Raw genomic sequence first — 26794 nt, 5'->3', positions numbered from 1 at the left:
TCCTACTTCACTCAGAGCCAGTTTCTAATTTGTTCCCTTCGTATATAAACTGAACACTAGAAAAGTGGACTCACTTCTCTATAAATGAGTGGTCCCTCCACAGAACATACTCTGAGCCTGGATGTGTGCATTTCAACCATTCATCAATTCAACGCAATGACCTCAGAGGGTTTCTGGACTCACCAGTACTCTGTCCCCAATTTTGAGCTCTCTTTCTCCTTTCTTGATTGAACCAGCCTCAGAGAGGTTGGAGATAGATTCACTGGCAGTTTTTGTAAGGTTGCTGATCTGAGATGTCGTTGACGGTTCCTTTGCTGTAGGCTGGGATGATTTATGGGGGATATTCGAAGGGGCTCCTGGGGAGGAGGTCATCATGCTAGCTGCAGAGGTGGACAGAGGTGAAGTCGCTCTGGAAGCAGGCGTTGTCTGTAGGCCATTAGCTTCATCTTCCACCTGCACCTTCCTTGTCAACTTCGAAGGGCGGGTGAATATGCCCTTTAGAGGTTCACACTGAAAATACCGAACTCCTGCCACAGAACCATCATTCTTACCTATGGGTTCATCTAAAACAATCCCGGCCCACTGGCCTGGTGCAAACTGGGTTTCTCCCAGAAACTGGATGAATCCAGGCTTATTCCCATTCACCCAAACTCTCTCCCCAACTCGAAAGTCATCCACAAATTCCTCTTGTGCCTCCGATGATGGTGTGCCTGATGCCTTCTCACTGGATGTTGTTCTTTCTACTGGAGCAACAACTGCAAACAGAAGAAAGGATCAGAAAAGGCTCATATTCAAGTAGACAACTCCTAACTTAATGGAAAAATTGGTGAAACTCCACAGCAACAGGAGCAGTTACAGCTCTTTTAAGTTTTTCTGTTCATCTGTCCTTCTGTCTTTTTTTTTTTCCTTTTTAAAGCAAGGAGGCAAAAAATCCTTGACGCATCGGGGTACCTGGCTGGCTCAGTTGGAAGAGCATACAACTCTTGATCTCAGGTCATGAATTCAAGTCCATGTTAGGTATAGAGATCATTTAAATCAATAAAACTTAAAAAATAACAAAAACAAAAACAACTTGACCCATAACTACCATTCTCAATGCTGTCAAAACTCAGTGAGTGGTGGGCTTTAATCCTTATTGACAATTAAAAATAGAAAAGGTCATAGCAAGGAGGGGGAGAAGTCCCTTTTCCAGAGCTCATAGCACAGGTCTGATTTCATTCTTTCCTCTACCCCTTGCCCTGCACATCATGAGTAAACACCCATTCGGATCCCCGGAGACGAGCTCTATTCCCACATGTGAGTAGTCAGGGAGGGATGACAGGCCGAGGACCTTGGAACCAGAGATTCACAGTCAGGCTTAAAGGAGGAGAAGATTCAGTGCCACAGCCCTGTCATCTCACTCCAAGACCACCAAATAAACCCTAATTATTTGTTGGCACAGAAGAAATCACAGCAAGGGGAAAAAGTACCTGGCCAAATTCCCTGTTAAGGCAAGATGACTTTACTCAATTTCAAGCATTCATTCAACAAGTATTTATTAAATATTTGGTATGAACTGGCAAAGAAAGCCCACATTCTTAAGCACTCTACCATTTAGTAGGCATATTGTGGTCTTAATATTTTACATGACCCCTCTGAGTTTAATTTCTTCTTAAGAATAAGGGGATAGGGATCCCTGGGTGGCGCAGTGGTTTGGCGCCTGCCTTTGGCCCAGGGCACGATCCTGGAGACCCGGGATCGAGTCCCACGTCGGGCTCCCAGTGCATGGAGCCTGCCTCTCTCTCTCTCTGTGACTATCATAAATAATAAATAAAAATTAAAAAAAAAAAAGAATAAGGGGATAGTTGTATCTATCTCTCATTTCAGTAAATGAAATAATGTATTTATTCATGCTCGCCCTTTCTATGAGTGTCTACCACTCCAGCACTAGTCCCAGGCATTGTTCTCACTAGGGAACAAAGCAAGACAGCATAGTACATGCCCCTTTAGAGCCCAGAGCCTAGAGGTGGGGACACAGTCAGGAGACACACCAGGTAATTTCAGGTGATATAAGTGCTACCGAGGAGACAGTGCCCTTAGGCAGAGCAGTCACAGGAAGGCCTCCTAGAGGAGGTAACATCTGCCCTGAGGCCTGAACAGAAAGGGTGAACCACACGTAGACAGGGAAACAGAGTGGTCTTGCAGGCAGGCCTACAGGGGGTGCTAAACATCCCTTTCCCCTACACAGAAGAGGAGACTGTGGTGTTTCGATTTGTGGAGGGTTTTTGTTTTTTTTGTTTTTTAGAAGATAATAAACCTTCTCAAATCAAACAGATAATCTGCCAAAGGCAAGTCAGCCCAGTCAGTTTTTTAGAATCTATTCCAGCTTTGTACATGAACAATTCTTTCTTTTTTTTTTTTTTTTTTTTTTTTTTTTTTTTTTTTAAATTTTTATTTATTTATGATAGTCACAGAGAGAGAGAGAGAGAGGCAGAGACACAGGCAGAGGGAGAAGCAGGCTCCATGCACCGGGAGCCCGATGTGGGATTCGATCCCGGGTCTCCAGGATCGCGCCCTGGGCCAAAGACCGGCGCTAAACCGCTGCACCACCCAGGGATCCCTGAACAATTCTTTCTGACAAGGCACTGAAAGGACAAGTTTCTGAAAAACAATCTTCATAAAAGTACAAAAATGGGCAATGATTTCCTTTTAAGCATCTAAGTTTTAGTGTCTAAACTGCTTTACTCAGGCAGCCCGGGTGGCTCAGCGGTTTAACGCCGCCTTCAGCCGAGGCCCTGATCCTGGAGACCCGGGATAGAGTCCCATGTCGAGCTCCTTGCATGGAGCCTGCTTCTCCCTCTGCCTGTGTCTCTGCCTCTCTCTCTCTATCATGAATAAATAAATAAATAAATCTTTAAAAAAAAAAAAAAAAAAGAGCAAGTGAGAGAGAGCAAGCAGGGCGACGGGCATGAGGAGGGAGAGAGACAAGCAGACTCCTGATGAGCATGAAGCCCAATAGACACCGGGCTTGATCTCAAGACCCTGAGATCACAACTTAAGCTGAAACCAAGAGTCAGATGTCTAATCAACTGGGCCACCCAGGTGCCCCCAAAATTCCATGTCTTTTAATTAAAACTTCCTCAAATATTTTAAAAAATATCAAGTTTCTTAAGGCTGTCTTTTTAAATTTTTCAAATAGGGTTCTAGTTTAGATATAAATCATAGAGCCTTACCAGCAGCAGGTGTCTTCAAGGCTGTGCTTCCAGGCTTAAGGATCTTGGTAGGGGCCTTAAGCCCACTCGGTTTTAGCATACTCATTGTCCTTAGTATGTTGGAGCTGTTTTTCCTTTGCCTGTTGCCACTATCTTGCCCCAACCATTGATACAACTGTGGGTGTTTCTATGGTGAAGTCAGTCTCTGGGTTAAATCTGCAAGAGAAAAATATAAACAGAATTTAGAATCTAGGGGAGGAAGAAAGAAATGACACCTATTATTAAAGCAGCTTTCACAAGCTAAACTTTTCCTTATACATGATGACAAACTGTCTCCACACTGAACCTAGGCACATGAGAACCTCACATGATAACATGATAGATAAAAACACGAAGATGCTGCTGAGATGGATCTAGATGCAATTTACTACCCTAAAAACAAGCAGTTGAACCTATCAATACATTCACTTCTCTTTACCTAATACACCAGCTCAGGACAGTGTCTAAAATCCACACAGTCCATATAAGGAAGTTCTGAAAAAATGTACACCAAACTCAATGGCAGGAGAACAGACAGAGCTTTCAGTTTTTACTTCATTCATTTCTATATTGCTGAAGTTTTATGACCACAAGCCTGCATTAAATGCTTTTTTAGGGATCCCTGGGTGGCACAGCGGTTTAGCGCCTGCCTTTGGCCCAGGGCGCGATCCTGGAGACCCGGGATCGAATCCCACGTCGGGCTCCCGGTGCATGGAGCCTGCTCCTCCCTCTGCCTGTGTCTCTGCCTCTCTCTCTCTCTGTGACTATCATAAATAAATAAAAATTAAAAAAAATAAAAAATAAATGTTTTATGTTCACAGAATTATGCAATGCTCAATATAAAATAATTTATATGGGCAGCCCCGGTGGCTCAGCGGTTTAGCGCCACCTTCAGCCCAGGGCCTGATCCTGGAGCCCCGGATTGAGTCCCACATCAGGCTCCCTACATGGAACCTGCTTCTCCCTCTGCCTGCCTCTCTCTCTCTCTCTCATAAATAAATAAAATCTTTAAAAAGAAAAATATATAAAATAATTTATATGTGGGATGAGATAAAGGTTCAAACTCTGTAAAAAGCTGTATCTGGGAAGTGCCATAGGAAAATTTTTTGTTGTTATTCTGTCCACAGAAACACAATATACTTCTGATTTACTCAAGACCAGGTATAAATCTACAACTTTGGCACTCAGGCAAAATAGGATCTTGTCTTATTCTCTTTAAGAAGAAGAAAAAGACGCTTGATGTAATGAGCACTGGGTTATTATTTGCAACTGATGAATCATTAAATTCTACCTCTGAAATTATTTTTAAAAATTAAAAACAGGGATCCCTGGGTGGCGCAGCGGTTTAGCGCCTGCCTTTGGCCCAGGGCGCGATCCTGGAGACCCGGGATCGAATCCCACGTCGGGCTCCCGGTGCATGGAGCCTGCTTCTCCCTCTGCCTATGTCTCTGCCTCTCTCTCTCTCTCTCTGTGACTACCATAAATAAATAAATAAATAAATAAAAATTAAAAACAAAAAGAGGACGAGAAAGACTGGGATTTTGGAATATGGGAAAAGATTTCCAGACGTTATACTTAAAAACAGAATAATTCAATCAAAGAGAAAAATGCTACTTTTGATTCTAATGATTGTGTTATTACACTTTGCTGGTAGAGCTTGGATGATGAGGCACCAATGTCACACTGCCATCCTGTCTTACAAGAAAAGACAAGGATAAGCAAAAAATCTGGCCAGGGATAACAGAGGAGGTGGTTATGGCCCCATGAAGTGGGATTAATGGTGCTAACTGCCCCCACCCCCAAAGATATATCCATCCAGAACCTATAAATGTGACCTTATTTAGAAAAAGAGTCTTTGCAGGTGTAATTCAGTTAAGGATCTTGAGATGAGATCATCTGGAATACCTGGGTGGGCCCTAGACCCAGTGACAGGTGTTCTTATTAGAGAAAAAGAACACACCAAGGAGGCACGAGAAGATGGAGGCAGAGACTGCAGTGATGTGTCCCAAGCCAAGGACGGCTGACAGCCACAAAGAGCTTGGGGACAGGCATGAGATGAATGCTCCCTCAGAGCCTCTAGTACATAACCAACCCTGCCGACACACTGCTTTTGGACTTCTGGCCTCCAGAACTGTGAGAGAACACATTTCTGTTCTAAGCCTCCCAGTTTGTGCTTATTTGTTATGGTGGCCTAGGAAACTAACAGCCACACTAGTTTTTCCTTCTTTCTTTTCTTTTCTTTCCTTCCTTTTCTTTTTCTTCTTTTTCTTCCTTTCTTTCTTCTTTCTTTCTTTTTTTGATTTATTTTTATTTACTTATGATAGAGAGAGAGAGAAAGGCAGAGACACAGGCAGAGGAGAGGGAGAAGCAGGCTCCATGCTGGGAGCCCGACGCAGGACTCGATCTCAGGACTCCAGGACCACGCCCTGGGCCAAAGGCAGGCGCGAAACCGCTGAGCCACCCAGGGATCCCCACGCTAGTTTTTCTATTCAGAGATAATTCAGAGTGAACAGAAATCATAATAAGACAGCTCCCTCATTAAGCTCCATTTGCAAATGCTTTTTAAAAGGGTTCAAAATGGTACAAGGTGTTTTTAAAAATGTCAAAGGTAAGTTATGCAGTTTTCAGAAGACTGATTAACAGAGAAAGAACTGCTGTTCCCTGGAAGGCAGTGACTGCCAATCCTATTAATACAAAATTCCCAGGCTCCTTTCCATCACCACTATCATCATCCCCACCATGATAGTGACAGTGGGTGTGGGAATCTGTGTGCAGGTTGATTCAGGGTCAGGTCTGAAGGCACGAGCTTTACTGTAAGGACCTCAGTGTACACAGCCTGTTAAGATACAAGTAGATTCACTGACTCTTGCTACTGCCTTAGACGGGAGGGAAGGGCTGAGCCCCTCTAACCTCATCTGAGAAAGACTATTTACATATCCAGAGAATTTGAGAAGGATGAAGGATAGGCGAAGGGCAGAAGCTGCTGTGGGGCCTCATTATATCGTGCCTACTCTTCACCCTGGTCCAACTTCATAAGGTCAGGTAGGCAAGAACAGAACAGAGGACAACGGGCCTGGGGAAGCAATGATGATGGTAAGAAAAGAGGATGATGTGCTCCTTAAAAAAATTCACTCAGGTAGAACAGTGAATTCTAGGGCTCTGGTCAAGCACTCCTTCCTAAAGAAAGATTGTGAAAACCACCACAATCAGCAACTCAAAGCCTCAGCCAATTTCAAATTTTGCAGCTCAGTACCCTGAGCTCACAAAAATACAACCATCTAAAAGCTCAGCCTAAGGAACAGTGCATGTGGTTACTAGGAACCTAAGAAGAGCTATAAACCCAAAGTCTAGGACTTTCTGGTCTAACGTGAATGCTTCTGTCTCTTGGTCCATCCAAGTCATTTGAATCCCAAAGCAGGGAACTGTGACCAAGATATAACAAAGGGGATACCTGGGTGGCTCAGCAGATGAGCATCTACCTTACCTTCGGCTCAGGGCATGATCCTGGAGTTCCAGGATGGATTCCCACATCAGATTCCCCATGGGCAGCCTGCCTCTCCCTCTGCCTATGTCTCTGCCTCTCTCTGTCTCTCATGAATAAATAAAATCTTTTAAAAAAATAAAATAAAATAAATTTTTAAAAGATAACAAAGAAAAGTCTAGTCTTTCTCAATAAAAGAATTAGGAGCACTACCAGCAATGGTGGGTTTTTTAATCTTCCAATTCAAATTTCTTCTTCATGTATTATTCACGAATGGCATGTCAGGCTTGCTTTAAAAAATCAATCTGCCAAAAAACAAAAGTTTGAAGTCTTGGTCATGACACCCACAAATTGTAATGACCCAGAAGCAACATCTCTGCATGATGTTTCAAGGACAGTGAATGTCACCTTAAAACTAATCAATTCCAAAACACATGAAAAAGGAAAAAATCAAGGGTTCTTGTCTAATATGCTGAGCATAGTGGAATTTCTGATGTTTATGCTTACTGAATCTCAAGAGTTTTGAACCTAACAGAAGACAAACCACCCACTTCCTCTACCCTCCCAACATTTAAGGACCACGATACACAGGTTATAATCCACAAATAGTTTTTTATGCATATTATCCCATTTGAGGCTTAAAATTCTGTGGCTCAGCTACTATTATCCTTTCTTAATAAATAACGCCTCAGAAATTAAAAGATGTATTTCCTCATTTATTAATGACCTGCTGCCTGAAGTCACTTGGCTAAGCATCAGATATGTATGCGAAAAGCAGGCCTGATTCCAGAGTCCAGGTTCTTTCCACTAAACCTAACATTCAAACTTAGGAGGGACTGCACACCACAATTAAAAGCACTAGGACTCATCTTACAAAAATGACCTACATGTGTTCAGTACCAAGAATATCCAAAGCACAAAGATAAAACTGTATTATCTGCATCTCAAAATAACTGTGAAGGTAGGTGAACTGTCATCATGCCCATTCACGGTCAAAGAAAATGGAGGTCTGAGTAGAAGTAGCTTTCTCAAGGTCACTCAAAGAAGTAGTGGCACTTTGGAGCACCTAGGTGGCTCAGTCAGTTAAGCATCTGACTCCTGATATCAGCTCAGGTCATGATCTCAGGGTCATGAGATCGAGCCCCATAGTGGGCTCCTTGCTGAGCACGAAACCTGCTTATGATTCTCTCCCTCTGTATTGTGTATGTATACACACACCCACACTGACTTCATATATATATTTTAACATTTAAAAAGTGAAAATACACCAAAATGAAGAAAGGTAATTAGGAATTGCCAAACTAGGGATCCCTGGGTGGCGCAGCGGTTTGGTGCCTGCCTTTGGCCCAGGGCGCGATCCTGGAGACCCGGGATCGAATCCCACGTCAGGCTCCCGGTGCATGGAGCCTGCTTCTCCCTCTGCCTGTGTCTCTGCCTCTCTCTCTCTCTGTAACTATCATAAATAAATAAAAATTAAAAAAAAATTAAAAAAAAAATAAAAAAAAAAAAAAGGAATTGCCAAACTAAAAGAAGTATAATCCAGGAAGTCCAGAAAAAGAGTTTAAAAGAAAATGTCTATTTTACAGACACTGGAAAAGGGCTCTCTGGAAAATAAGCAAGGGTAGTCTATGGAGGATGCATCAAGATTGCAAAAACTGCATGAAAACTGGAACTAAAGACGTTTCAGACAAGGTTCCAAAATCCCATGCTGATTAAGGTTTGGGTTTCCAGCAGTGACCAAAGGGAATGGTGTCTTTTGGAATTTATCTCACTATAAATATACAAAGTTATATTTTATAAACTATCATCTCTAAATTTATTATGATTCAAGAGTCTAGCCTATGAGTAAATGGATTTTAAAAAATGAGTTTCTAAATGAGTGGGAAATATCAGAAAGGGAGACAGAACATGAGAGACTCCTAACTCCGGGAAACTAACAAGGGGTGGTGGAAAGGGAGGTGGGTAGGGGGTGGGGGTAACTGGGTGACAGGCACTGAGGGGGGCACTTGATGGGATGAGCACTGGATGTTATGCTATATGTTGGCAAATTGAACTCCAATAAAAAAATTTTAAAAATTAAAAAAATTAAAAATGAGTTTCTGAGCTTATAGAGCAGAGGGTAAGCTCACCAACGTAGGAGTGACAGAGCTCTGCCATCCTACCAACTCCGACTTTGGTTACTGGGATACCATGGTTCTCAGAGTGTGGTCCATGCACTTCCAGGGCACCTAGGGACCCTTTTACAGAAACAAAACTATTTTCACGGTATTGCTAAGACATTTTTTGCCTTTTCCACCTCGTTGATGTTTACACTGATGGTGCAAGAGCCCTGGTTGGCAGACTGCAGGCACTGCATCGGGGCAATGGGAACACACCACACATTCTTCCCTGCGTGCTCTGCCATAGGTACATGCATAATGTACATAATAATGTACATAATAATGTGAAGCACTTGATGTAGCAGAAAACCAAATCATTAAGTTTCAACCTTTAAATATGTGGGGGTTTTTTTAAGATTTTTTTTTTTTTTTTATTTGACAGGCAGAGTGAGTGGGAGGGAGAGGGAGAGAGAATCTGAAGCTGACTCCACTGAGTACAGAGCCTGCTTTGGGGCTCGATTTCATGACCCTGAGATCAGGACCTGAGACCAAACTAAGAGTCAGATACTCAATTGACTGAGCCACCCACCAGGTACCCAAAATATGAGCCTTTTCAATACTCTTCAACAAATTGGCAAGCACACATGAAGCACTTCTGCTGAGCACCACTGCACCATGTCTCAAAGAAAAACGTGTGCAAAAAAAAAAAGAAAAGAAAAACGTGTGCAAAGGGCAGACTTAATAACCACTTTTTTCATGGAACGTCAATTTTATTTGAAAAAAATGACTGATAAATTATGATTACTCAGGCTTGAATGTCTGGCAGATATTTTCTTGAAAATGAACTACGTGACCCTGTCACTTCAAAGGAAACAACTATTTGTTGACAATGAGAGAGTTTAAGCATTCAAGAGAAATTTAGAATTTTGGAAAACATACCCTCCACTATGAGCTTGACAGCTTCCTAATACTAAAGACTTTTCTGATGAGATCAACAGTATTAACAAATGTAATTTTTTTATATTATATAATGAAATGTGTCATTAATGGAAATGTGCCACTTGGTGAATCAATATTTTTCAACCTACAATGCAAAATGTTACAACAAAGTCATCAAAGTACAAAGTAGACCAATGGATTTCTATATAACAATAAAAGTTCAAAAAAAAAAGTTCAGTTTCAGATGTCACTTTTATGAAACTACAACCTACCAAATTTTGGGAGTAGTATCAAAGAAGAAAATCCATAATTATCTGAACATGCTCTTAAAATCTTTTTTCCCTTCCTCTTCATCTGTGTGAGGCCAATTTTCTTCATGACCTCAATCAAACAACTTCTCACTACAGATCAAATGCAGTAGCAGCTGCCTTCTATTAAGCCTATCTTCTATTAAAGACAGATTTGCAAAAACACAATGTCCTCTCGTTATTTTAGAGAAACAGTTACTCATTAAAAATTGATGTAATGTGTAATAGGTTTATTATAATTTGATGAATTAATATTTTCAGCTTTAATTTCTAATATGGTAAACATCAATAGATAAAAACCTAAGAAAAACTCAATTTTTAAGAATGTGAAAGGGTCCTGTGGAAAAAAGTGTGAGAACTGCTGCGATGTTTATTTTTACTTTACATTTAGAGTTGCAAAGGCTGAAAACCCCCATTCCCCAAGGGCTTCTGGAAGCATGTGCTTCTGATTCAGATATTTACAGATGAGGGTGCCAAGTTAGCAAATACAGCATTTACTACTGTATTTCCACTGGCACGGCGCCGTGCTGGGGGGCTGGGTGAAATAACTGACAACCTGTGGGAAGACAAGAAGTATGAACATAAACCAAAAAGAACACACATTTGGGGTATTTATACACGTAAATCAGGCATTTCTCTATAGCAGTTATCAGATGGACTGTACTCTAAATCAGTAGTTCTCAAAATGTTCATCAGCGCCACCTGGGAACTTAGAAATGCGTGTTTAGGGGCACCTGGGTGGCTCAGTGGTTGAGTGTCTGCCTTCGGCTCAGGTCATGATTCTGGGGTCAAGTTCCGCATCAGGCTCCCTGGGGGGACCCTGCTTCTCGAACCTCTGCCTACATTTCTGTGCCTCTCATGAATAGATAAATAAAATTAAAAAAAGAAAAAGAAATGTGTGTTTATGGGGGCCCCTGCCCAGACTTACTGAAACTAACGGGATAGGCCGATATTTTAGCCCTTCTAGTGATTCTTTTTTTTTTTTTTTAATTTTTATTTTTATTTTTTTAATTTATTTTTTATTGGTGTTCAATTTACTAACATACAGAATAATACCCAGTGCCCGTCACCCATTCACTCCCACCCCCCGCCCTCCTCCCCTTCTACCACCCCTAGTTCGTTTCCCAGACCTTCTAGTGATTCTGATTCAATAAGAACCATTCACTGCTGAATGATAAGAAAAGTCATCTTAAATTTATTTTCTCAATTACATGCACATGAACCATTCAGGTGTCCGAGTCCCCAAATACCACTACAGAGGCCTTGGCACTTCAGTCCCCTACGCTGTTGTTTTGGGCAGTTTGCTCCACCCTGCATGCCCTTTCCAAGTCTAGTTATCTCCATCTGCTCAAGCCTTACTCGAGGGTAAACTTAGGCATTCAACTGCCCCACAAAACCTTCTCCCAAGTTCACCAGTAAAATTATGCCCATCCTGCAATTACCTATAGTACTGAGTCTGTACGTACCTCTTCCTAGCACCTGGCACAGAGTTGTGTGTGGAGTCTATACATTCCAGCAAACTCTATAAGCACCTTGTAGTCATTGTTATATTATTCTCCATAGCACTTTATAAACAATGCTTGTTCAATAAAATGAATGAGGAAAAGTCTCAATTGTTTAAATGACTCTGCAAACCAGATAGGGTGTATCAGTATTTTAAAAAGTCATACTTGTTCTTCTCCCTCTGCCTGTGTCTCTGCCTCTCTCTCTCTCTGTGTGACTATCATAAATAAATAAAAAAAATTTAAAAAGTCATACTTGAATGAATGAATGAATAAATAAATAAATAATCATACTTGGGGGCACCCAACTGGCTCAGTTGGAAGAGCACATGACTCTTGATCTCAGGGTCATGAGTTCAAGCCCCACACTGGGTGTGGAGATTACTTAAAGTTATACCTGGTGCTTGCTACAGGTCACTGAAAAATACATGATCTAGACGTAAGCTCAAGAAATTTATAATGTAGCTAGGAAGAAAAGACTCACATATATATAAAAAATAACTAAGAATACAATATAATGTACAAGAAATACCAAGCCGTATGATGTTCCTAAAAGTATGTTTTTAGAAGATGGGAAGGTAAAATGGATTAAAGCAGAATGAAAAGGCTCCATGGTGAGACAGGATTTCGGCGAGGGCTCAAAGGAAAGTAATAGTGTTGTACAGGTGTTGGCAGTCAGGATTTTCACAAAGTAAGACTCTGGAGAAGGAGATGAAGGAGGAGGAAAGGCATAAAGCATGTGAATAAGACAGTGAGGAGCCTGATTTGACTAACATCAGAAGATTCTTGCAAGAAATCAAGGGAGACAAATGCCTTAGAGTTCAATCTAAGAAATTTACTATGATCAGCTTTTATTTTTTTATTTTAAAAGATTTATTTATTTATGATAGAGAGAGAGAGAGGCAGAGACACAGGAGGAGGGAGAAGCAGACTCCATGCCAGGAGCCCAACGTGGGACTCGATCCCGGGACCCCAGGACCGCGCCCTGGGCCAAAGGCAGGCACTAAACCGCTGAGCCACCCAGGGATCCCCTATGATCAGCTTTTACTTGCCTTTCACTTCAAGTGAAAAGCCTCCTTTACTTCAAGAGTCTAGTGGTAGGAAATGAAAGATCTCTGGAGTTTCCTGTTAAGCCCGGAATTTATGTCAGTTGTTCATCTGTTATCTTAACCTGGCTACTACTGTCAAGCAAAAATTTAAACCAAGGGTTGGCAGTATGCCAAGTCTTCACCAACTCCAACTGTGGGTCCAAGTAACAGATGGGGACTGCCAGGGCAGGTCTTAAGTTTCAGGAAAGAACCATGAGCATCTGAAGTAAGTAATCAAAATGGAAATACAAAGGAAGATTCTCATCTCAAATCCTTCAGATAACACCTTAGCAAGGATAAATTTGGAGAGGCTATTAAAGATTAGATACCACCAAACACAAATGACAAATTCCAGCCTTCTCTACCACTTTGCACATGGGGGGTGCAGGGGAGACCAGATATCCCATGACCTACTCTGCCTTGACAATATGAACATTTATGAAGGGAAACTCACTAACACAGAGTCAGGAAAGCTGTACCAGTCAAGAATTGTCAAGGACAGACCTCAAAAGAAGTGTCAAAAGGAAAGAATCATCAATTAGACGCCCCCAGTGGTTGAGCGTCTGCCTTTGGCTCAAGGCATGATCTCCAGGTCCTAGGACTGAGTCCCACCATCGGGTTCCTCTCGGGGAGCCTGCTTCTCCCTCTGCCTATGTCTCTGCCGCTCTGTGTCTCTCATGAATAAATAAAATCTTAAAAAAAAAAATTAGGGGCAGCCCCAGTGGCACAGTGGTTTAGCGCTGCCTGCAGCCTGGGGTGTGATCCTGGAGACCCAAAATCAAGTCCCATGTCGGGCTCACTGTATGGAGCCTGCTTCTCCCTCTGCCTGCGTCTCTGCCTCTGTGTGTGTTTTTATTTTTAAAAAAATAAAAATTAAAAAATAAAAATATAAATAAATAAATAAATAAATAAATAAATAAATAAATAAATAAATAAAAATACTACCCTTCCCAACTTCCTTCTCCATAAAATAAAGTGCTTCTCCTTTGTTGGACTAGCCTGTGGTTTTTGCTATGGCTTGTTTGTTCCATACTGCAGTTATCTGCTATTCCCAAATCTTTTTTTTTTTTTTTTTTTTTTTAAGATTTTATTTATTCATGAGGCAGAAAGCAGCAGGTTCCCTGCGGGGAGCCTGATGCAGGACTTGATCCTAGGACCCCGGAATCATGCCCTGAGCCGAAGGCAGATGCTCAACCACTGAGCCAGCCAGGTAGCCCCCCAAATAAAATCATTTTTGCTGGTAAAATAAATTTTATTTTTAAGATTTTTATAGTATCTTATCATCAATTGCTCATACCAGCCTCTGAGTCATACTGAAAGCTAAATATTCTAGACCTGCACTATCCAGTACAGTAGTCACCAGCAACATGTGCTGCTTCAACTTTAAATTCTTTTAAAATGAAATGAAAATTCAGAGGCACCTGGGTGGCTCAGTTGGTTAAGCATCTCACTCTTGGTTTCAGGTCAAGTGAAGCTCAGCTGGAATCTGCTTAAGATCTTCTCCTTCTCCTTCTCCCCAGACTCCATGCACACACATGCATGTGTGAGTTCTCTAAGAATAAATCTTTAAAATGAAATAAAAATTCAGCTCCTCAGTCACATCAGCCCCATTTCAAGTGCTCAATAACCACAGTGCCACATATAAAACAATCTCTATCACCACAAAAAGTTCTACTGGACAGCACTATTCTAGAACCTCCTCCATCCAGGGAGGATCTGCTTGCCAAATGCCATCTCCTAAGGAAATTTTAAGGTTTTCTGAATTATACTGCTTTAGTCAAAATATTTTTTACTCCTCTTTTAGAATAACTTCAGAGATAAAGTTGTACTTCATTGATGACCCAAAGTGGTGGTGGCCGTCTCAATCTCTCAAACCTTTTCATTAGACTTGGCCCTTAAACACTACTGCCTGTTTCCAAAATTTGAATTAAAAAAAAAAATTTTTTTTTTGAATTAAAAAAAAAAAAGACAACCTTAAAATATAATGTGCAACCACTAACATAGCAAAAACCTATCCAAGGCACATACATAATTCTCAAAGTTCTAAGAATTACTAATGGTTCTATCACTGTAATAAATAAACGTTTCCCTAGATGACAGAACCTATGTTCAGATATATTTTTTCATTTATTTTTAAGAAACAGTCACATTTTTTATTCTCAATTTCCAAACTATAATATTGCAACATAGACTACACACTAACCCCAAGAATTCTATATTTACATCACTGACTGACACCATAGTTCTAATAGTTTTTCAAGCCAAGAACCATTTGTTGTTGTTGGAGGAAAGGGAGAGAGACAATTTTCTCCATGCCTACTGCAGAGCCCAATGCGGGGCTCAATCTCACAGCCCCGAGATCATGACCTGAGCCAAAGGCAGATGCTTAACCAACTGAGCCTCCCAGATGCCCCAAGCCAAGAACCATTTGTAGAATGTTTATCTCTAGAACTCACTTCTGAATAGTCAAAAATAGCTACTATTTTGCTTGTACATTCTCAAATGGGAAATGCAGAGAGGGAGATCTTCTAAGCACCAACTCCATACGAGACAGAAGGACTCCGGAATATATAGGTGGTTCAGCTGCACAATCCCTTCCAATTCTCTTCCTTTTCATTACAAGGTATACATTTCACCTAACAGGAAGCTTTGTTGCTGAACATCAACACTAGAGGAACAGAGGTTCTGGTTCTGTGTTTTGTTTTGGTTTTTTTCCTATGTAACCTATTGGTTTAAGAGACAAAAAAAAGCCAGGCCTCAAGCAAAAATTTTGAAGCAGATTAATATCCTAGTTTGTGATTAAACTCTGAAATCTGACCTAAATAAATTTTTAAAGGGCAAGATATTTATTTCAGGGAAATAAATAATCTTAGAAGACCTATCTTCTTTGCCATTTCCCAAAAAAAGTATGCTTTACATTTCTTGAGAATGTCAGCTTTACGCCAAGTTAAGATTCCAGAAAGTACAACTATTCTTCTCCACCCAACAAAAAAATGTGTTCTACCCCCTGGGAAGTCAAGATTTGGTACACATTTGTTGAGTGTAGTAGATACTCAAAAAGACCAGCATCTGGGGATGTTTCATGATTAGGATAATGTCAGTACACAGTAAGCACCCAAATATGTATTATTTCTACGAAATCAAGCACCACACTTTCCTTTCAGATAGAACTTCCCTCACTGCACAATATTTTAACAGGAAATTACATATATAAATCTCATGTTTTAAACAGATTTTCAGGGGTTGGGGTTACAGTTCAAGACTATACCCTTCTTGGGGCAGCCCAGGTGACTCAGCAGTTTAGCACCCAGGGCCTGATCCTGGAGACCCCAGATGGAGTCCCACGTCGGGCTCCCTGCGTGGAGCCTGCTTCTCCTTCTGCCTGTGTCTCTGCCTCTCTCTCTGTCTCTCATGCATAAATAAAAAAAATCTTTTTTAAAAAAAGACTACATCCTTCTCAAAACAGAGAAGATAAGCTTACTGCAGTTAGTCCTCTTAATAAGCAATCTATATTTCATAAAGAATACTGAAAAAATTCAGATAAAGAAAAAAGTTGCTTTTACGAAAAATGCCAAGACCTTGGAGGAAGGAAAAATAAACATAAAAACATGACTCTAGTAAGGAATCTCAAAGTTGGAAATGAAGTCAAAGCCATCTAACACTATGCAAAGCACAGTGAGCAAGTGCTACTTCAGTTGACCCAGAAAACTACCAACTATCATTTTAAGATGCCTCTGGGATCTCTCCTCCTCTGCTATGACCTGCTACCATTCCAACTCCATCTGGATAACCGTTTCATGAGAGATCTTGCAATGGGAATGGGAATTCAGAAATCAAAGATTCAGTTCTATTCTCATTGCATAAGCATTTATGCTGAAAACACAGAAATGTGGGACGCCTGGGTGGCTCAGCGGTTGAGTGTCTGCCTTCAGCTCAGGGCATGATCCTGGAGTCCTGGGATCGAGTTCCGCATTGGGCTTCCTGCATGGAGCCTCCTTCTCCCTCTGCCTCTGTCTCTGCCTCTCTCTGTGTCTCTCATAAATAAATAAATCTTAAAAAAAAAACAACACAGAAATGTTTATAACAATGAAAACTGATCTAAAATAGTTAAAATTCATTTGAAATTTGTAGTTTCAAATTTCTACAACCTATGTGTACAGGATGGCTATTTCTAAGATGTCTGAAAAACATGCCAGTTAAAGAGACACATTTGAAAAAGAACAGACCTAGTAGACACATAAAAGGCTTGTAGTCTCAAAGAAAGTGAATGTTTTAAAACTCTAGGCTTTACATGTTTAAGAAAATAGGGACATATGACTATCACAGAAAGAAACACATAGAACAATATTTTAAAAAGAGAAGTCTACTTCAAAAAAATGGGATGTTGAGTCTCATACATGCTTTGTGGGCAGCCTGGGTGGCTCGGTGGTTTGGCACTGCTTTCAGCCCAGGGCGTGATCCTGGAGACCTGGGATCGAGTCTCACATCAGGCTCCCTGCATAGAGCCTGCTTCTCCCTTGGCCTGTGTCTCTGCCCCTCTCTCTCTCTCTCTCTCTCTCTCTGTCGCTCATGAATAAATAAATATTTAAATAATAATAATACATGCTTTATGAGAAAAAACAGTAACAAAACAAAACAAAAATTTGGCCATTCAATAATCTCTCATCTTAAACTCACAGAATCAAATTTAGAAGAGACCGCTATTTACTTACATAAAATATGGGAGGGGATAATTTATCAAGTGCTTATACCCAGTATATAAGAACACAGGGTAAAAAAATAAAAAATAAAAAAAATAAGAACACAGGGTTTTTGAAGTTTTTGTTTAAAGGAAGACAATTGGGGGCAGCCCGGATGGCTCAGCGGTTTAGCGCTGCCGTCAGCCCAGGGTGTGATCCTGGAGACCCTGGATCGAGTCCCACGTCAGGATCCCTGCAGGGAACCTGCTTCTCCCTCTGCCTGTGTCTCTGCCTCTCTCTCTCTCTCTGTGTGTGTGTGTGTGTGTGTTTCTCATGAACAAATAAATAAAATCTTAAAAAAAAAAAAAAAAAAAAAAGGAAGACAATTGGGATCCCTGGGTGGCTCAGTGGTTTGGTGCCTGCCTTTGGCCCAGGGCGCCATCCTGGAGACCCGGGATCGAGTCCCACATCGGGCTCCCAGTGCATGGAGCCTGCTTCTCCCTCTGCCTGGGTCTCTGCCTCTCTCTCTCTCTCTCTGTGACTATCATAAATAAATTTTTAAAAAATTAAAAAAAAAAATAAAGGAAGACAATCCTTGGGGCACCTGGGTGGCTGAGCATCCAACTCTTGGTTTTGGCCTGGGTTGTGATCTCAGGGTGGTGGAGTCAAACCCCACATTGGGCTCCATGCTCAGCACGGAGTCTGCTTCGGACCCTCTCTCCCTGCCCTTCTTCACCATGATGTCTCTCTCTCTCTCATAAATAAATCTTTTTTTTTAAGATTTTCCTTATTTATTCATGAGAGATAGAGGCAGAGACATAGGCTCTATCTCTAGATAGAGGGAGAAACAGGCTCCTCACAGGAAGCCCAATGTGGGACTCGATCCCAGGATCCTGGGATCATGCTCTGAGCCAAAAGCAGATGCTTAACCACTGAGCCACCCAGGTGTCCCTCTCATAAATAAATCTTTAAAAAAATAAAAACAGGGGTGCCTTGGTAGCTCAGTCGGTTGAGCCTGACTCTAGGTATCGGCTAGGGTCATGATCTCAGGGTTCTGGGATTGAGTCCTGTGTTGAGCTCTGTGCTCAGCACAGTCTGCTCGTCCCTCTCCCACCATCCCACACCTATAAATGGGTAAACAGAATCTTTGAAGATAAAAATAAAAAATAAAGGCCAATCCTTTAGGAAATTATATGTATTAATCATCAGAGACTACATTTTTGGACCTTTGTATGAGCCAACACTTTTTCTTCCAAATCCGGCTAAAACAGGTATAAAGAGCAAAGCAATATATTAAAAAAAAAAAAATGATAACAACTTCTCAGCTCTGATGCATCTGAATTTAGGCCTCTGGATCATAGACAATTTATACCAATGCTGACAACCAAGTCTCATCATTTCAAATTGTTACTTGCTCTAATGCTAAAGATATAATTTCAAAGAACAAAAATGTTAGATTTGCAGGGAACAGGAAAATTGATAGCCAATTACATAGCAAATAGAGCTACTAACCACATAGCCATTCACACAGTAAAATACTTCTGCTCTACTACTTAGTTTTCTGTTTTGAAATTTCCTGCCAGGGGATCCCTTGGTGGCTCAGTGGTTTAGCCCCTGCCTTTGGCCCAGGGCGCGATCCTGGAGTCCCGGGATCGAGTCCCACGTTGGACTCCCGGCATGGAGCCTGCTTCTCCCTCCTCCTGTGTCTGTGCCTCTCTCTCTCTCTCTCTATGTCTATCATTTATAAATAAATTAAAAAAAAGAAAAAATGAAATTTCCTGCCAGAGGATATTTTAAAACAATAATTTTCTTACCATTATACAATCTTCTGTAAAATATAGAGAGCCTAACATTAGTGTATCTTTTTAATTTACAGAAGTTGCAGGAAAGTTCTACCTGTACAATCTACCAATATGAAACAAACTGGTACCTCATGGTGTCTGTATTATTGGACCAGGCCTCAGCTCATATCTTGCCAAGAGCTACACAAACATTTTGAGCAACCCTGCCTACGAGGTCATGATGATGACATCACAAAGAAGAATTCTGAGGTGGGTCTGCCTCGCCAACCTCACCACTTTAAAGAAAAACCAGGAGTGCCTGGGTGGCTCATTCAGTTAAGCATCTGACCCGATCTAAGTTCAGATCTTGATCTCAGAGTCATGAGTTCAAGCACCACACTGGGTTGCACGCTGGGTGTGGAACCTACTTAAAAAACAAAAAACACACACACAAAACTCAGAAGTTTCTGTATTCCTGAATCTGGAGCTGATGACTCAAGAAACACATTTTCTCTCAAAGGGTTCTCTCATCTAAGACAAGCATCTTCCTCCACTGCTGTGACTGGAAAAAGCGATGCAGGTAAGCAGAGAAAAGTACATCCACCTAAGTCCTCACCTCACCACCAGAAACTTCTTTTAATGTATTTCGAGCTGTCAAGTTTTAAATCTGGCTCAGTTTCAAACACTTTTTCTTAGTATTCTCTCCTGGGAAATTAAACAGTATTTAAGAATTTTAAAAGCTGAGTAGGAAGCAAACCAAAAACCTAAAATGTTATCTCTGCCTTGCCAATCTAACTTCAGCCCCAATATTTACTCTATTTACTAAGAAGAATGAAGATTAAGATGTGTAACCTAGAGTTAATTTCGAAAATGCAAAAAGCATAAAGCCTCACCACGACTCTGCAGTAGTGTATTTTTGTTAAGAAAGGGCAAAATTGCCAGACTATTGGTAACTGCTGTAGCTTCCTCACTCAGGAGTTTTGGAGTTCACAAGCCAGCATAGAACAAGAACTAGTAAAAATTTATTATTATTTCTAAGCAGTTATAAAGTCTTGAATTGGAAGGAAATGTAACAAAGGATTAATAATTATCTCCAGGTAATATGGGATTAGTGGTAGTTTTCAGATCTTATCTGTGTTTCCTTGGGTTTCTCAAATTTTATTTAAGGAACAATGTAATTTCTTGAGCAAAAAAAAAAAAAAAAACTGATTTTTAAGACACAGTAAAATGGCTTCAACCACAAAGAAAACACTCTACTGTGCTGTTTTCCACACAGGAACATAAACGCAGCAAACATGTCCAGCATGAGAAGTGCACACGCATGCACTGTCTAGGTGCTTACCAACTGGATTTAGTCTTCCCGGAATCCCAGACATTTTCCAGCTCCCCTGGCTGCTCAGTACGGTCACGTGACTGGGTTCCAGCCAACGGCATCTGAGGGGTGTAGGCTGTGCACCACGCCCAGGCCTAGCCCTTAAGACCTTCTCTGCGTGGCCCCCATGCCCGCCCTTCCATTAGCTTAATGGAGACCAACTGGGCAGCCAAAAAAGCATAGCTTTTGCCTAGGTTCCCGAATCACTCCTCCCTGGTCCCTCAACAGTAACAAACCCACCCTGAACTTTTCCATAACTGAAAATAAACTTCTACCTGTTTAAGTCAGCAAAATCAGTAGGGTCTCTTAGGGCAGCTAGCTCTTCTTAGCTAATATGGGACAGAGATAAAAACCTCAGTAGAGCACACAACTCTTGATCTCTGGGTTGTGAGTTGGAGCCCCATAATGGGGGTGGAGTCTCTTTCTTAAAGAATGTTAAAAAAGAAAACTATGGGGATCCCTGGGTGGCGCAGCAGTTTAGCTCCTGCCTTTGGCCCAGGGCGTGATCCTGGAGACCCGGGATCGAATCCCACGTCGGGCTCCCGGTGCATGGAGCCTGCTTCTCCCTCTGCCTATGTCTCTGCCTCTCTCTCTCTCTCTCTGTGACTATTATAAACAAATAAAAATAAAAATAAATTAAAAAAAAGAAAGAAAACTATGGGGCAGCCCCGGTGGCCCAGCGGTATAGCGTCGCCTTCAGCCCGGGGCCTGATCCTGGAGACCCGGGATCGAGTCCCACATCGAGCTCCCTGCATGGAGCCTGCTTCTCCCTCTGCCTGTGTCTCTGCCTCTCTCTCTCTCTGTGTCTCTAATAAATAAATAAAATCTAAAAAGAAAGAAAGAAAGAAAGAAAGAAGAAAGAAAGAAAGAAAGAAAGAAAGAAAGAAAGAAAGAAAGAAAGAAAGAAAGAAAACTATGACTAGAGCTTTACAATCACCTCTACTAAGTCAACTGACAACATTTTCAGGATAAGCACTTGAGACAGAAATATGTCATACCATCAAAAGCATAATTACATGAATATATATATATATATATATTTTTTTTTTTTTTTTTTTTCTGGGTGGCGCAGTCCGTTGAGTGTCCAGCTCTTGGTTTCTGCTCAGGTGGTGATCTCAAGGTTGTGATCTCCGCATGGGGAGATTGAGTGGGAGTGGGGCATGGGGCTGGAGTCAGCTTAGGTTTCTCTCTCCCTCTGCCCCTACCCCCTACAAGCATACACTCTATCTAAAATAAATAAATAGGGGGATCCCTGGGTGGCGCAGCGGTTTGGAGCCTGCCTTTGGCCCAGGGCGCGATCCTGGAGACCCGGGATCGAATCCCACGTCAGGCTCCCTGCATGGAGCCTGCTTCTCCCTCTGCCTGTGTCTCTGCCTCTCTCTCTCTCTGTGACTATCATGAATAAATAAATAAAATCTTTAAAAAAAAATAAAATAAAATAAAATAAATAAATAAGTCTTTGGGGCGCCTAGGTGGCTCAGTCAGTTAAGTATCTGCCTCCAACCAGGTCATGATCCCTGAGTCCTGGGATCCAGCCCCATATGGGGCTCCCTGCTCAGCCAGGAATCCGCTTCCCCCTCTACTTCTTCACTCTGCTCCTGCTTTCTCTCTAATAAATAAATCTTTTAAAAATAAAATAAATAAATAAAATCTGGGATCCCTGAGTGGCTCAGCAGTTTGGCACCTGCCTTCGACCCAGGGCATGATCCTGGAGTCCCAGGATCGAGTCCCACGTTGGGCTCCTTGCGTGGAGCCTGCTTCTCCCTCTGCCTGTGTCTCTGCCCTGCCCACCCCCCCGTGTGTGTCTCTCATTAATAAATGAATAAAATCTTTAAATATAAATAAATAAAATCTTTAAAAAGGCAAAAAAAACATTTTGCTGGCAAGGGCAAAATTGGTGTAAAAAACATAAGTCTAACTACAGCGCACTAAAATTTACATGAACTAAGACTGATGAATTGACAATGGTTCAGTTAGGTGATGGAAGTATTTTCTCTACATCTGTGCATGTTTGAAATTCTCCATCATGTAGTTTGTATTATATGAAGTATTTCAGTAAAATCTAAACCCTGCCTTCTCCCTAACCTAAAAAAAGCTTAAGAAATTTACAGAAGAGATTCCTCAAAACAAGCAGTTCCCAAAAATAATCATGGTATAAATCATGTCAAACAAAAGGAATAATGTTCTTCATAACTCCTCTCTGATTTTAAGGTTTTGTTTACTCATTTTGGTTTTGTATTTATTCAGTGTTAAAAAAAAAAAAAGTTATGGCTTACAAAAATATAAAGAAAGGCACAAAAGGCTAAACTAGGAAATGAACACCTGGATTCTATCCCAGCTGGATGACCCTGAACTAGCATTTAACCCCTTCCCAAACCTTGGTATCCTCAGTTATAACTGGAGATTACTGACTTAAGTAAGATCTATTTCCAACTCCATCCTTTTGTGGTTTGACTGTTTTTGGATTTCAAATCCAAACTCTCTTAAGTTAAAGGGCAAGGATCCAAAATGAAAGGTAAGCCACTGTAGTTCTAACTTTGCCAAAGTAAGAGAACTCTGCCATGTGTGAGGAGAGACGACTCGTCTGATAAGATCAGCTTCTTACAAGCTCAGCATCTCCTGGCACTCTCCGGTAGAGCACTGAATCCTCCCTGGCAAATCACATCCTCACACTTCACCTGGTCCTCTCCTGGTCCATTTCGCCCCATGAGCAAAACAAGAATCCTCCTTTACTTACTAACTCTGGAAATTCTGTTGGAAAGCAAAGGAGAGTTGAAGACTCTGCAGTGCAGTTAACCTGCCAGGAGAGGGAGTTTGGCACTGAGCCTCTGGAAGCCAGCTGCATTCTATTGATGGCAGAGTGGCACCTGGAGACCTAAGTTTCAACTCTGCCCTGCTGGGCACCGAGAGGAAATCTGGCACCAAACACGTTACACGACTTACCTACAAACAGCCGTGCTCTGAGACTTCTGAGCTCCCTTGTAATTCTAAAATGATCAAAGTTCATGAACTTAATAACAGAAGTTCCAAAAGTAATAGTCTAGTTTGAGAGAGATGTTTCTGAGGCTCATCTTCAAGTCAAGCTTGAGAGAAAAATTCAAAGGCTGTGTTCTAATGTCATATTCCAGAATTTGGGAGGTCCATTCACAGCTTAGTCCTGTACTCTGGAGTCATGGTTATGTAAGTGTCTGTTGCATGCTATGTCACTTGCTGTCCCCCACCCCCAACATGGGAGATGCAGTGTAACCTGAGCTGGTCTGCTCCAGCCACTGAAAACACTTACACAACACTCTGGTAGCTTTCCAAAACTGACTCATGTTTCTACTAAAGAAGGGCAGGTTATTCGATTTTTTCCCTCTTTCAGCTTCTTTATATTCATATCTACGTACAGAAAAGATTGGAAAAGACAAAACGGAAGAGCATTTACATATTTTCTTCAACTTTACAAGGAAGGTCAAGTATTTCAACTTCGCTTGAGACAACCAAAACCCAATCAATAAGCTGACGGGCCTGCCTGGCTAAGCTGAGCTTACACTCCTGGGATGGGAGTGCACGGCCACATCTTGCCTCCTGAAAATGGGCTGTTTATACACCAAGGCCCGTACTGCTTCACACCACACTTTCCCCTGCATGTGGGTTTCCGGGATGTTCTCTAAAAGAATAGAAGCAGAGGCATCCCCTCCTCACGGGGTCCTTCCTGGTGACTGTTTCTGTTTCTGCCCTATCTCTTCCTTCTCCACACTGCACTAACCACCATGCAGTCTCCTATTACTGAACGATGAATCACACGCCTGTCTTGTTTGCATAGCACGCGATGACTAAGGTCCTCATGGTCAGGGGTAAGATTTGTCTTTGCATCCAAAGAAGCTAAAAAAGTATTTGGTACACAGTAAGAGTTCAAAGAAGTTCTAAACTGACTCAACATCAAAACAAGAACCTGTAAAATGATGCAATACTACAATTTTCAAACTAAAGCATCAACTAACTCTATCTCTAAAACATTGACAAAGATGACAGCAATAGATTTTCCCAATAACAGGGGCTTTTTTTTTTTTTTTAAGATTTTATTTATTTGACAGAGAACATGAGAGAGCGAGAACGCAAGCACAAGCAGGGGTAGCGGCAGGCAGAAGAGAGGGAGAAGCAGGTTTTCTGCTGAGCAAGGAGCCCAATCCAGGGCTCAATCCCAGCACCCTGGGATCATGAGCTGAGCTGAAGGCAGATGTTTATAACCAACTGAGCCACCTAGGTGCCCTCAGGGGCTTCTTTTTAAAACTAGGCCAATGATGCTATGAGCAAACTGTTCAATAGCTACCGCCAGTGAGTGGTATGTAAGAGCTGTAAGTCTCAAGTTAGATCATTATCTTTGTTGACACCACCATACTTTTTTTTAATTTTTTTTTATTTTATTTATTTATGATAGTCACACAGAGAGAGAGAGAGGGGCAGAGACACAGGCAGAGGGAGAAGCAGGCTCCATGCACTGGGAGCCCGACGTGGGATTCGATCCCTGGTCTCCAGGACCGCGCCCTGGGCCAAAGGCAGGCGCTAAACTGCTGCGCCACCCAGGGATCCCGACACCACCATACTTTACAGAACAGCACTGTCTGATAGAAAATATAAGACAAATATATACTTTTAAATTTTCTAGTAACATTTAGAAAATTAAAACAGGTAAAATAACATTTTATTTAACTGAATATATCCAAAATAGTACTTCAAAACATAATCAATATTAAAATTATTAATAGGCTGTATCACATTATTTTTTCCCTACTAGGTCTTTGAAACCCATTGTGTATTTTTTTTAAGATTTTATTTATTTATTCATGAGAGACAGATAGAGAGAGAGAGAGAGAGAGAGAGTTAGAGACACAGGCAGAGGAAGAAGCAGGCTCCATGCAGGGAGCCTGATATGGGACTTGATCCTGGGTCTCCAGGATCACGCCCTGGGCTGAAGGCGATGCTAAACCGCTGAGCCACCAAGGCTGCTGCCCATTGTGTATTTTATATTAATAGCACATCTCAACCAGGACTTAACACTTTTCAAGTGCTCAACAGCCTTATGTGGCTTGTGACTATTGTACAGGACAGTACAGGTCTAGAATATATGTTTAAGGTAGAATGTAAATGAAGTGGCCTTCTTCTTGGCATCAGTAACAGAGTTGCCAGTTGCCCCAAATCCCCCTAGATATACAACATTCATCTTTTCCAATTTCTTTTTAACATTTTTATTTATTTATTCATGAGAAACACAGATAGGCATAGGCAGAAGGAGAAGTAGGCCCCCTGCAAGAAGCCCAGTGTGGGACTCGATCTCAGGACCCTGGGATCATGACCTGAGCCAAAGGCAGATGCTCAATCACTGAGCCACCAAGGCACCCCTTTCCAATTTCATTACAACACACATATGAGGAAAAGGAAAAATGTAAAATCTTGAATATGAAACTGTGGATAATTTAATCACTAAGATAAAAAGGGGGGGGCGCCTGGGCAGCTCAGTGACTGAGTGTCTACCATTGGCTCAAGTCATGGTCCCAGGGTCCTGGGATGGAGTTCTGCATCAGACTCCCCACAGGGAGCCTGCTTCTTCCTCTGCCTATGTTTCTGCACCTCTCTCTGTGTCTCTTATGAATAAGTAAATAAAATCTTTAAAAAAAAATAGATAAAAAGGAGGGCAAAGTATTTACTGTAAGGGGATCTTTAAAATATCAATTTGAGGGACACCTGGGTTGCTCAGCAGGTTGGGCATCCAACTCTTGATTTTGGCTTGGGTCATGATCTCAGGGTCTTGAGATGAACCCAGCCTCGAGCTCCACACTGAGTCTGGAGCCTGCAAAAGATTTTCCCTTTCAGGAACACCTGGGTGGCTCAGTGGTTGAGCGTCTGCCTTTGGCTCAGCGTGTGATCCTGGGGTCCTGGGATCGAGCCCCACATCAGGCTCCCTGTATGGAGCCTGCTTCTCCCTCTGCCTGTGTCTCTGCCTCTCTCTCTCTCTCTCTCTCTGTGTGTCTCTCATAAATAAATAAAATCTTAAAAAAAAAAAAAAGATTATCTCTCTTCCTCTGCCCCTCCCCCCCTGCTTGAGTTGTGCATGCATGTATGCTTTCTCTCTCTCAAAAAAAATAAATATTTGGGGCAGCCCCGGTGGCTCAGCGGTTTAGCGCCGCCTGCAGCCCAGGGTGTGATCCTGGAGACGTGGGATCGAGTCCCACGTCGGGCTCCCTGAATGGAGCCTGCTTCTCCCTCTGCCTGTGTCTCTGCCTCTCTCTCTCTCTCCTGTGTATTCTCATGAATAAATAAATCTTTAAAAAA

General features: G+C 41.7%; 1 protein-coding gene across 19 annotated transcripts in view; it reads right to left on the bottom strand.

Moving 5' to 3' along the window:
* CLIP1 (CAP-Gly domain containing linker protein 1) overlaps positions 1-26794 on the bottom strand; it is a 124192-nt gene that overhangs the window by 84585 nt on the left and 12813 nt on the right. For 16 of the 19 annotated variants that reach the window (XR_005379127.1, XM_038574921.1, XM_038574927.1 and 13 more), the window contains 2 exons: positions 3213-3407; positions 184-755 (listed from right to left, as the gene is read on the bottom strand). Coding sequence is in view for 18 of the 19 variants with exons in the window: in XM_038574921.1 (XP_038430849.1) it covers positions 184-755; positions 3213-3297 (657 nt within the window). In the remaining variant the exon portion in view is untranslated. Of the gene's footprint in view, positions 1-183; positions 756-3212; positions 3408-6924; positions 7017-19256; positions 19347-23422; positions 23672-26794 lie in introns of those variants that run through there. The other 3 variants (XM_038574923.1, XM_038574922.1, XM_038574925.1) reach the window with 3 other exon arrangements.

The sequence above is a fragment of the Canis lupus genome, chromosome 26 (assembly GCF_011100685.1).
Source record: "Canis lupus familiaris isolate Mischka breed German Shepherd chromosome 26, alternate assembly UU_Cfam_GSD_1.0, whole genome shotgun sequence".
In the NCBI taxonomy this organism is placed as follows: Eukaryota; Metazoa; Chordata; class Mammalia; order Carnivora; family Canidae; genus Canis; species Canis lupus.
The sequence above is the reverse complement of the archived record's forward strand: the minus strand, read 5'-3'. Positions and strand labels throughout refer to the sequence as shown.